The sequence below is a fragment of the Sciurus carolinensis genome, chromosome X (assembly GCF_902686445.1).
Source record: "Sciurus carolinensis chromosome X, mSciCar1.2, whole genome shotgun sequence".
Lineage (NCBI taxonomy): Eukaryota > Metazoa > Chordata > Mammalia > Rodentia > Sciuridae > Sciurus > Sciurus carolinensis.
Genome location: NC_062232.1, coordinates 99,373,541 through 99,386,550, shown reverse-complemented (window position 1 = coordinate 99,386,550; position 13,010 = coordinate 99,373,541). Strand labels below are relative to the sequence as shown.

Sequence of the window (13,010 nt, the reverse complement as noted above, 5' to 3'; positions counted from 1 at the left end):
GGTATTTAACCACTGAACCACAGCCCCAGATCCCCCTCTTTTAAATTTTGAGACAGTCTCACTAAGTTGCCTCAAACTTATAATCCTCCTGCCTCAGCCTCCTGAATCACTGGAATTATAGGCATTTGCCACCATCCCTGGCTCAATTCACAATTTCTTGACAAAGTGGTATTTGTGGTGGACGAATTCTACTTGCTTCTTTTGGAATACAAAAAAATATGCACTCAAAAGTGAAACTGAATTTTAAGCTAAATGACTGAATCTAGTTTCTTTTTCTTTTTTTGTACCAGGGATTGAACCCTGGCGTGCTTAACCACTGAGCCACATCCCCAGTCCTTTTTAATGTTTTATTTAGAGACAGGGTCTTGCTGAGTTGCTTGGGGACTTGCTCAGTTGCTGAGGCTGATTTTGAACTTGCAATCCTCCTGCCTCAGCCTCCCAATCTGCTGGGAATACAGGCATGCACCAACATGCTCAGCTCTGAATCTAGTTTCTTAGAATATGCTTTTAAAAACTTAAAATAAGCCACCACACTCTACAGGGTAAAACCATTTTATTAACTGACCAAAGCACTTCATTTTGTTTTCTGATTTGAGGTAAAACCATTAAACACAGCTCACAAGAAAATACAATGACTATTTAACTACAATTACAAGAGTTTGAAACCTCACTAGTTGTTCATATACTTTTACAAATTCTTACAACTGTAGAGTCTACTTAAGCTAGGTTTAGTGTTAACCAAAAGAGTACTATCTGAGACCTAGACACTTGACTACTACTTTTGCAGTGGCTATAGGTTTGTAACAACAGAAGGATAACTGTTACCTCATGAATACATTTTACTTTAAAAACCACTTGGTTAGTGACATGTACGGTTTCCTCATTCTTCAGGACTATGGATGAAGGCCCTAAGGAAAGCACCCACCTGCTCCTGTTCTGTATGCCCCTCTCACATTGAACATTTTATCAAATAAACAAATGACCATTGCCCTGTCATGAACATGGGGACCGAAAGGCCAGCTTTATGACCTTCTTCATGTATTTTTTCTCCCAAAGTTGATTTTGAATGTTCAGATCCTGTTTTAATCCTAACTGTAGATTACTGTGTTTGTGAAGGTGTCTGTGTATCCTGTGAGGGCAAGGACAACAAAGCGGTCCAGAAACATGGTAAATATTCCCCAATGAGCCTAGGGGGTTGAGATTTCATTTTGTTACTGGATGGCTCTCTTTAATCAATAGCAAAACCTTTGGAACACTGCAGATTTGCTTTAGAGGTAGATAAAACAGAAATCATGCAGTTAAGTCAATTGAGTAAAAGGGATTTGTTGCCTTTAAGGGAACAACATGACTAAAAGTTAATCCTTTGTTCTTGGTGCACATTTAACATTTTTACCTGTTTGGGGAGATAGCCATATCTTACCTGTCTCTCAGGAAAACCAAATCTAAATTCAGCTTATGCTAACTACAGATAGAAGAAAAACAGTATTAACATTTGCATTATAGCACTGCGGTTCACTTTCTGCATTTGTGACACATAAACACATCATGCATTCTAAGACAGAAGTTAATTTTATCAGTGTCACTAGTGATGTTAATTTAAAAATTTACAGCAAGTTCAAAACTTTTCTAGATATCGAAATCACTATGCTTTAAAGACAGACTGGAATGTTACAAATGATTCTGCAAAATACAAAAATAGATATGCTTCCACTGAATGCTTTAATCATTTTTCCGAGCACTCTCATCTTTTGGTTCTTCATCATCTGAGTACACAGTGGGTTCCTCCCCCTCCTTCAGCAGTTTCCCCACGTGATGATACTTGACTGGTGGTAGAGAAGAAAACGCAGAGGTCATTTTCATGCTTCATTAAAAAATGCATTTCCTTTTAACACATTTATTAAGGACCTTTAACATACTCAGCAACATATTAGCCTTTGTGAAGGATACAAAGGTAGTTTATACCACAGTTCTTGCCAACAGGGAATTAGAGTTTCGTTCAAAAGACAAAAATATAAAACAGGAAGCTATGTCTGGCAATGAATGTGCACGGTAATGTCAAAATGAATTGTGTAGGGAGTGTTTAGAAGAACGAGACCTTGTTATGAGTCAGTCAGAAGGACTGCAAAGCACTTTCATGCTTTAGAGAGTGTGTAGAAGGATTTGGAGAGACAGAGTTCCAGACAATGAAAACATCATGTTCAAAGGCATACAGGTAAGCCTGAACATATCTAGAAAGCAATAAAGAGACCAAGTTGCCAGGAGTAGAACTGACATTTGGAAGCAGTGGGAGATAAAGTTGGCTAATCGGTGTGGGGAAGTATTATGAAATCCCTAAGAAGCCAGCCCAAGGAATGTGAACTTAACCTATAGGTGGCAAAGGGCATTAAAGTTTATGAGTAAAGGAATGACATGGCAAAATAGCACTTTGGCAACAAAGTCACTGATACAGAGCAGATTTCAGTAAGAGCACTCAATGAGCAGGGAGACCAGGATGTGAGTGAACCAGAGCCAGGAGTAGGGTGGGATCCATGGGAATGGAAAGGGAAGGATATGAGATACTTTGAAAAAAAACTGGAAACATGAGTTAATGAAATGAAAACTAAACAGCCCATGGACCAAAATAAGGACTCCATAGAGGGAGTCAGTCAGGTGGGTCACAAAACAGGAGATCATGGGGCACTGCAGTACTGGCAGGAAGCAGATCCCTGGAAATCTTTTAGAGTTCAATCCATTGTGAGGACAGAGGCAGAGAGAAGAAATGAAGCAGTGTGAAGGGATGACAATGACCAGAAAATTATTAGACAGTGAAAGGAAAGAATAATGGTTTAGTAGATAGACAGGGTAGCAGGAGACAATTTTTTTCCTCCAGCATGGAGAAAAACCCATGTGCTGTTAAAGAAAGTAGTAAAGGAGTCAGGAGAGGACTGGAGATGTTGAAGACAAGAGATTTAAGAGAGCAAACTAGAGTCAACAAACTACCACATTATTGCAGCCAAACTAATATAGGGTTAATTGCCTCAATGTCAGAAGCCAAAAGGCCCAAATCTCTTTCTGAATATGGTTAGGAATGAGACGAGTAACCAACCTGTCTAACCAGGTAACCAGAGCTGCTTTTGTGTGAAATAATCATTGGGAACAATTAGAACTTCCCTATTTGAACATAGCATAAAGGTCCCTGGGGTGTTCGGGACTGTGCAAGACAAATAAAAGGTGGGTGGCACCTGGGAAACCTGCCTTAAGGGGAATCTATACCAGCTTTGAGTGTGACTGAGATGTTACAACAGTATTTGAGGTTCATCTTAGTTTAAGGGGGAAAATCATCTTTCTCCCACTGGTGAGAGTGAGCCCTAGAAAACAGAAAACGAGTTGTTCATAAAATAATACTTACAAATTCTTACAACTATGGAGTCTACTTAAACCAGGTTAGCATTAACCAAAAGTTATAAATTATTCCTTAGTTTTTTCATATAGAAGATTTTTATCATTACAAAGATATCCTTAGTTGCAATTAGTGACTATGTCAGGTAGCTGAATTATGTTTTCAAAGTAAAAATATTTGCCTCTAGATTTGAAAGCTATATGTGGTCTGTTTGAGACCTAAACTCAACGGTAGAGCTACATCTGAATAATTATTAACCTAGAACTCTCTGTGAGGTCAGCATTATTTTCAAAGAAAAGGGTTGGATATAGCCAAAAGAACATGTAATATTTAACTGATTATAGAGAACAGCAAATAACAAAGAAAGCTACATTTTAAAGGAAAAATCTTTCTCAAAGAAATGGTAATGGTCTTCATATACTTTTCATAAAATCTGGGAAATGGTATTAATCAATTTGTGTCAGTAAAATATTGCTGTACTGATAATTAAATGCTCAGGACTTAGGTCTGACAGAAGCCAATTCCTGAAGTTTCAATATTTGAATTTAACTCCCTCCCAAGACCTTAGCCCATAGCACAAGCCAGAAACAAGTGTCTCGGTTTTTTTTCTTTCTAAAAATGCAGACACCATTGTTGCTGGGCAGATTATAAGCATCATTTGTAGATGAGGCCTACAGTTAGGCTCAATTAGATTCAAAGAGAAGCTGTTTTGCAGAATACAAGTCTCCCATTCTTCAACAGAGATGTGGGCTGCTTTTAAACAGCAAGCTCTACAAGAGAGGGCTTATAAAAATCTCTCTTTCTATAGCCAAGAGGGCCACTGTCCTTTCCTGTGCAGACCCAAATCCTAGTGTAAAATCTATACAAACCTCTGTGCAAAAATTTAAAAATAAAAACCAGAAATCTAAGTTTTGATAGAGAAAAGCTAAAAATTGGTATGCAATCATTGCAAATGACTCAGCACTGCTACAATTACTTCAAGCCATGAACTTGATCCGTCCAAGATTCAGGAGCCTATCAAAATGCACAAAAGTTTCAGGCTGCTTAGTAATAACTATTGTACTGCCATGAATCCCCATTACTGGTAGAAATTTGATCCAGGCACAATTAAGGAAAAAAAAAAAAAACTGCTTACAAGTGAACTGAGAGTCCCAGTCACTCAGGGTCTCCTGCTGAGCAGGAGTGAGGTCAGAAAGGTCATCATACTCATCCTTCAGTGCTTCCTTATCCAGGCAAAATGTGGCAAGGCCCCTGGATGCGTCTCTTCCGGCAAATACTCCATACGGTCCCTCTTTAAAACAAAATGACCAAAGACCGATTCTTTATTAGATAGTAAGTTTCTCTGCAGTTCACAAACAAGAACTTTTTTGGTTCTTTACCCACCAACACAGAAAGCCTGCTTTTTGAATATCAAATTCCATTCTGAAACCATAAAGTGATACTGATACTTTGATAATTACGTTGGTGTCACTAAGAGACCTGTTGTCATTAAACTATTAAATAACTAAAACTAAATCAAAATGCTCTACACTTTCAATCTCTGTGATTTGCAATTAGTTAATGCAAAAATCATCAATGGTTACTTTGGGGTGTGGGGGTGGAGGTATTAAGGAATGACCAAAGATAATACAGTCCACAGGTTAGAATTCAATTCAGGGACTTTAAACATGAAGTCTGCTCTGCTCTAGGCCCTTGGGTTAAGCCAGTGAGGGTTATGATCTTTTAAGATAATAACTACTAATGTGTCAATGAAAACATTTCTTCATAAATGTATTCTGACATTATTTTATTTTATATTGCTTACATATTTTAGATTTTTAAAAAATATTTTTAGTTGTAGATGGACACAATACCTTTATTTTATTTGTTTATTTTTATGTGGTGCTGAGGATTGAACCCAGTGCCTCACACGTGCTGGGCAAGTGCTCTACCACTGAGTCACATCCCCAGTCCCTCTGACATATTTTAATAAGTCAGAGTTATAGGTATCTTTGGTTGTGAGACTAAATTAAATATTAACTTGTGTTATCTGTAGGAGAAATCATTTTATGAGTATCAGTGGTTCAGAAACCTATCCACATATTACATAAGATTCACTGTCAATAAATAGATAACACAGATCAGCTTCATCACTCGGTTTTGGTGGACTTGAAGACTGTGAAAATATTAAAATTTTCATGGAAAAAAGGCAATCAATGCCCTCAAAATAGTCCTACAAAACTTAGAATGCCATTATATATGATATTGTACTGAACTTTTGTCCAAGAGCAGTGAATCATTCTGCAGGCACTTAAAGTGGATATTTAAACTTATTTAACTATTGCATAAGTAAATGAAAAGGATCCAGTGTACTTTAAACAATGTCTTGTTTTCCCAAAAGCAGGCTGGATAGCAACCCTGAGGTTAAAAAGCTTGTAGGTAACCATTATGCCAAGTACTAGAATGAATCAAGTTTCAATGTGGCCTGATCTCCAGAAATACAAATTAGATGAATTTTATGATTAACTTTTAAGTATAATTAAGATTTCCCCCAAATGGCTGTTTTTAATCATCATTACATGCTGCCATTTCCATGAAAGCTGGTAAAAAATTTTTCACATTTTTCAAAAATGTATACCTCTAGTGGAAATGGTAGCACCTAGTGCTTGAGATAGGCAAATTGTACTGGTTTGGACCTCATCGACTTAGAAAGTATGCTTATTGGACAGGTAGAGGGAGTCTTCACCTAACAAACCTCTTTGAATAATTGAACAAGGTCTAGCAGGAGCACTAAAATGTCTTGGAGAATACATATTGTCCACCACAATGTACATTCACCAGAAGCTTCACAAACATATTTGTCTGTTTTGCTCACTGCTACATTCCCAGCACCTACAACAATGCCTTGCATAGAGTAATAGGCATTTGAACGAATAATTATTAGGAATCCTTTATAACATAAAGTATCATTTCCACCATGATGTTGTCATAGTCATGGGCCCACTCACTGATGGTAGAAGGTAGAGACTTAGAGATCTCACAATGGGCCATCCTGGTAATTTTTCAGAGGGAAAGAAAACTCAGGCTCCGAGAGATGCTTTGTACCAGGTCACAGCTGTTCAGTGACCTAACCAGGACTAGAGTGCAGGTTGCCTGACTCCAGTTTTGTGTTCTGTGCACAGACCAACATTCCTCTGAATGACTTTGCAAACTACAACCACAAGATACCTCATGTGCATGTTTTGACTACTTTATGGTTTGACTTAGTAATAACAGGTATTGACATGAATGTTTATTGATAATGAACTAGTATAATAACAAATGATATACGTGTGGTTTGCAAATTATTTTGCAGTTATATGTCTACAGAAAATAGGTATTCTAAAATGTCCATGAGGAAGAACTAAGTGGGAGAGTTACTTAAGAACCTTCACACATCTGATTCTGATTACTTGAACTGGGTGATTAAAACAAAGAAATGGGTACTGTTCCCCCTCTCAGACCAGTGGGGATGTGGACACACAGGCTCCCTCCCCACCGGCCCTGCCCCCAGTTCATTGTGTTTAGAGGAGTCCATATTAGAGGAGCTAAATTTTTTTTTTCTTCTCTCCAAGTATTCGATAAAGTCAGGACTTCCAAATCTGGTGGCTTCTCGAATTTGCCTATGGGAACTTGTTAAAATGCAGATTCCTAGCCCTCTCTCAGATACTCGTGTGCTTATGGTCAGTTATTGCCAGGAACCTGCATTTTCCTTCAAGAGCATCAGGTGATTCTGATAGACAACCAGGTTTGGAAAAACCTCATCTCTAAGGATTCTTTCAATACTGCCCCTCCAATAGCTCAGCAGTCATTCATCAATCCATCCATCCCTCACTTCGCCTCTGGTTGCTTTTCTTGAAATCCCTGCACCCAGCAGCCTTCATAGCCCTACCCCTTTTGTTTCTAGAATCCTCCCACTTGTCCCTCCCTCCGTTTAAATTTTTTTTGGGGGGACGGGGCTTCTAGTTATTCCTCTCCTGCTACAGTCTAAATACAGCATTACCATGTTACCATCGTCCACCACATTCAGCCCCATTCTTTCCTCAACCAGCTTAGTACCCGCTATGGGGCCTCCCTTGTTCGCCTTCAAGCCTTTCCAGGTCAATCTATCACACACGGCACGCACGCGCACACACACACACACACACACGCACACCAAACACATGCCACACACATACCTGACGCATGCCACATTTCAAGCACACGCACGCACGCGCACACACACACCTGACAAATCACATACACTGAATACGTACACACGATACAAGTGCGCACGCTCGCGCGCGTACACGTACACACACACACACACACACACACACACACACCAGTCTCTGCCAAGCACAATGCTTCTACCTGCTGCTAATCCTCATCTGAGCTTTCTTTCTCCCACACCCTTACATTCCACCATGGCTACTCTTGGCGTCATTGGCCTTTACGTCTTCTCTAAATCTGGATTTCCCTCCTTCTCGAGACACTCTCATTTCCTTTCTCAAACTGACACCAACCCCTCCTTCCAGGAACCCCCAAACCTGGTACCTTCGAAAACTCCCCAACACCCAGCACTCTGGTGTGTCGCCTTTGAGCCTTTTGCCTCCACTCCTCCTCCCAGGGCTTCAGAACCTCAGCCTTCTTCCTGCACCCCCATTCTAGTGCTGGCAGCGCAGGGTGAGGATCTGCGTCCCCCGCTGGCCCGCTGACCCTCCAGTGCACCCCTCGTCTCCTGCCGACCCAGGGAGCCGCCCTGCCACGACCGCCCAACTCTCCTCCTGCCCGCCCCTCCTGGCGCGCCGCCATTCCTCCCTCCCCTTGGGGGCGCCCCGCTCCCCCCTCCCCTCCTGGGCCCGGCCCCATGCTGGAGCCCCCTTCTTTTGTCTGAGCGCCCCCCTCGCGGGCCGCCGTACCCGGCCCGTAGAACTTGCGGCCTTTGGTCACGTCGAACACCTTGCCATTGATGGCCATGAGTATGCGCGGGTCCTGGACCCCATCGAAACGCCGGAGCTCGGCAGGAGTGAAGTCGCGCCGCTTGAGGCGGGGCAGCGGGGGCGGCTCATCGTCGTCGCTATCGCTGCTGGCCCCCGGCTGGTCCCCGCGCACGATCTTGTAGAGCAGGAAGATGCAGAGGCCGAGCAGCAGCAGGTTGAGTGGCGACGTGAAAATCTCGTGCAGCAGCCCGCCGCCCTCCAGCTCGCTCGGGTCGGCGCCAGTCGCCACCACATCCTCGGCAGCCATGATCTCTGGAGCAAAGGTTGGGCCGGGCTAGGCACAGCTCCGGAACTCACTGCTTTCTCCTCCCTCTCGGCTAGCAAGTGGCGCGCCTGGTTCAGCGGCGGACGAGGACTACCCAGGGGAGGAGGCGGGGCCAGGCGGGGCGGAGCCTCCCAGTCCCGCCTTCCCCGCGGCCACCTAAGCGCCCCGCCCTTGCTCTGTCCCGCCTGGTCACAGCTCAGGCCCCCCACGTAGTCTCCGGATCCTGGCTCTGTACCCCGAGCCGGCCCTGCCTCTCTGCTGCTCAGCAGAGCCTACCCGTCAGTTCTACCTGCAGGGCCCTTGTCCCAGCCTCACGCCACCCTCGCACCATCCTTTAGCTAAACCGCTACCAGGCATGCAGCCCTCCTCCACACCCTTGGTTGCTACGCGCGGCGCTCCTCCGCACCACCGGTTGCTCCACGCAGACCAACCGACAGGAAGGCCTTGGTTTTGCCGGCCTCTGTCTGAGGCCCCCTCCGCCACCTGATGCGCGCCAAAACCGGATTCCCTTTTCCTTGCTTCTTGCTTCTCTCCGGTCTCCCTTTCCTTACGTTCTCATTCTCCCCTTCTCCCCAGCATCCCTCAGGACCACGAAGCTGTCTTAGGAAACTCATTTCTTTAACTCCCTTTTCCTCCTTAGAGATTTGGACTCTCCCTTTTCACCTTGGGAACCCCCATTCGCTCATTTTGACAGCCTTTGCCCAGTTCAATCCCAGATGCCCTGGAGCAGACACCCACGATATAGCTAATGTCAGTGCACAGGCCTGTCAATTCTCTCAATATCTGGGTATCAAATCACACAATTTACTTTTGGGTTTGTTCTAAAAAAAATAAGCCCTTTTGCAATCACTGATTTGCTTAGTCACAAGACATTCATAAGTAACGTTCTCTTGTTGAGTTTTTTCCTCCTTCAGAATAATGTCCAAAGTTTCTTTGTTTGGCAGCATTCTATTTGAAGTCTTTCAAGCAACCCTTGGCAATCACAATAACCCTGAACTGGAGCCCAGACAAAGGCGGGAGTTTGGAAGTATTCTAGGCCCGGTCCCTTCCTTTCCTAGGTATTTCATCCGGCCTTTGATGTGCTATCAGCCTGCACAGAGCAGGTCCCTCAGGCGGAAGGGTAGTCTCTACCCTTTAGAGGCCTAATCTGGCCGCTTTTTTTTTATTGTGGCGGGGGAGGGGAGCGGAAGAAAGGATAGAGAGAAGGGAAAATAATTAAAACCAAGCCATGCACACATCTGCAGCACAGAGCAGTACTTTTCCATCAAGGGTTTCGTTCACTTGCACATAATTTACTCCCCCTCCCAACACACAAGAGACTTGAGAAAAGAATTGGCTTCCTACCTGAGAAATCTAAAAATTTCTGACAACAACTGCTTCCATTCCCGCCCCTCCTCCATCATCTTAAATCATCTTAAAGTGTAATGAGCAATCTTTATATTAGGCCCACACATTTCTTTCAGAGCTAAATTTAGGATTAGCTAAAATGGCCCCCCAGATCTTTTGTCAAATATTTTCAATGTAATCATGGCGAAACTGAGTGCACTCATCTGTAGTTAGAATCTAATTATCCTTTGTTTTTTACAAAAAGAAAAAATATGTACAACTATTTTTTCCAATTTACAATTAATCTTTTACTCTTTATTTTACACATCAATATTTTACAGAAAAAGAACCCCTTATTAAGCGGCAATTACTTAAATGTCTTGATTCTTTTCAACACAGATACATATAATTTTATACAAATATAACCAGTAAATATAATTTAAGTTCTAATTAATATTTTTTGGTTCTCAGTTTTGCATACAATTTTACATATGTCAATATTATTAATCAACCAAGACATTTTTAAAAACCAACAAACTTGTGAAAAATATTTTCATTTGCAGCTAAAATGACAAAAGATGAATATCCTTTAAGAGCTCATTCTAATTGATAAGAAAACAATACTTAATTGTTTTAACGCACAAAGCAGGAGCAGTTTGTTCGCAAGAGGGCATGCCAGTGGTAAATCAGCATGTGAAAAATGTTCAGTCTTGCTACAAATAAAAACATGGAGATTCCACTGTGACATACCACCTTCTTATAAGAAATATAAAAGGGAAAATGCTGGCCAGAGTGGCGAGACTCATGTACCATTGGTGGGATTTGATATTGGTATAAACTTTTGCCATCCACATAAATATTTTCCAGTTATTCATTCCACTTCTAGAAATCTACTCTTTGACCCAGTAATTCGAATTTTAGAATATATCACATGAAAACACTTAGAATGCAAAGGTTTCATTACTAAGATGATCATTCCAGATTCATTTAAAAAATTTTGTTGTGGTTATAGATGAACAGCATGCCTTTGTTTTCATTTTTATGTGGTACTGAGGATCGAACCCAGGGCCTCAGACATGCTAGGCAAGTGCTCTGCCACTAAACTACAGTCCCAGCCCCCAGATTCATTTTTAATACATAAAAACAAAACCCAAATGTCTAACTTATAAAATGGCTAATTAATCAAGTTGAAATGTGATAAAAACATCTCCTGGCCATCTTAATATCATCATGACATGGGAAAATGCTTATGTTTTAATATTGGGAGAGAAAAACAGGCTACAAAACTATATACAGTGTGACTTCAACTATTTCCAAAAATGCATAAAAAGAAGCCTAAAAGGAAATATGCTGAAATGTTAACTGTTGTGATTGTTAGTTTCTTCTTCTCTACATTTTCCACAGTGGGCACATGTCACTTTTTAAGACTCAGGGGAAAATGATTTATTTTTCCTTATGAAAAAAAGTAGAATGATAATACATGTTCAGTATAATGAACTTCAACAGTACCTTAGTGTATAAAGTAAAAAAAAAAAAACTCATTTCTCCTTCTCCCAGCTCTCCAATCTTAAATCAGGCTCATATATTAATAGTTTGATTTATCTTCTTACAGGCCTAAGCAACACACAAGGAGAGATGTTGTTTTACAAAACTGTGAGAAAGTTTAAATAATAAAAGATGTATCTATTTTTTTCTAACAGAGACACAGTGTAAAAAGATTAAGAATAAAAAATGTTACTTTGTACCCAGATAACCTCTGCTGGGATTATTTTGAAGTTATGTTTGTTTGAGGTTACTAGAGTTAAATTGGCAGGCATAGTGGTGCTTACCTGTAATGCTAGCAATTTAGGAGACTGAGGCAGGAGGATTGAGAGTCCCGGGCCAGTCTGGGACTCTCAACATAAATTTCTTTAAATGTTAATAATATTTTTATTACATAGAAAAAATAAATAGGCAGAAAGCCGGCTTTGACTTTTAAAAAGAGTTCTATAAAACAATGAGAGAAATGAGAAAATGTTAATGTCATTTAATATAATACCCAAATTAGCTTCTGAAAATTACGTATGTTTTTATTTATTTTTTTCATTTTTTTTTTATTGTATACAAATGGGATACATGTTGTTTCTCTATTTGTACATGGAGTCAAGGCACACCATTTGTGTAATCATACGTTTACATAGGGCAATGATGTTTGATTCATTATTTTTTTCCCTTCCCCCCACCCCTCCCACCCCTCTTTTCCCTCTATACAGTCCTTCTTTCCTTCATTCTTACCACACTCCTTATCCCTAACCCTAAACCTAACCCTAAACCTAATGCTAACCCTTCCCACCCCCCAATATATGTCCTCATCCGCTTATCAACGAGATCATTCGTCCTTTAGATTTTTGAGATTGGCTTATCTCACTTAGCATGATATTCTCCAATTTCATCCATTTGTCTGAAAACGCCATAATTTTATCATTCTTCATTTCGGAGTAATATTCCATTGTATATATATGCCACAGTTTCTTTATCCATTCATCAACTGATGGGCATCTAGGTTGGTTCCACAATCTGGCTATGGTGAATTGAGCAGCAATGAAGATTGATGTGGCTGCATCTCTGTAGTATGCTGATTTTAAGTCCTTTGGGTATAGGCCAAAGAGTGGGATAGCTGGGTCAAATGGCGTTTCCATTCCAAGTTTTCTGAGGAATCTCCATACTGCTTTCCAGAGTGGCTGCACTAATTTGCAACCCCACCAGCAATGCATGAGTGTTCCTTTTTCACCACATCCTCGCCAACACCTATTGTTGCTTGTGTTCTTGATAATCGCCATTCTAATTGGGGTGAGATGACGTATGTTTTTAAAACATAAGAATCTTTTCAAACTACTTTATCAATTGCAGGGTAATTTTAGGTAATGAATATTAGTAAATTATACTGACATGTATTCATCATGATTTTTCTTGTTTTCTTAATTTGACATTTTCATTGCTGTGAATTATGCTTTGAATTGTTTGCTTGTCAATCCACTATATAATATTTTCATATACTATT

The 13,010-nt window shown here is 40.9% G+C and overlaps 1 protein-coding gene across 1 annotated transcript; it reads right to left on the bottom strand.

Annotated features, from left to right (window-relative positions):
• Window positions 1-536: 536 nt before the first annotated feature.
• Pgrmc1 (progesterone receptor membrane component 1) lies at window positions 537-8,719 on the bottom strand. The gene is made up of 3 exons (XM_047536976.1): window positions 8,299-8,719; window positions 4,515-4,670; window positions 537-1,823 (listed from the first exon to the last, which is right to left on the bottom strand). Exons 1-3 carry the CDS (start codon window positions 8,624-8,626, stop codon window positions 1,720-1,722), a joined length of 588 nt encoding a protein of 195 aa, XP_047392932.1. The 5' UTR covers window positions 8,627-8,719; the 3' UTR covers window positions 537-1,719.
• Window positions 8,720-13,010: the final 4,291 nt, after the last annotated feature.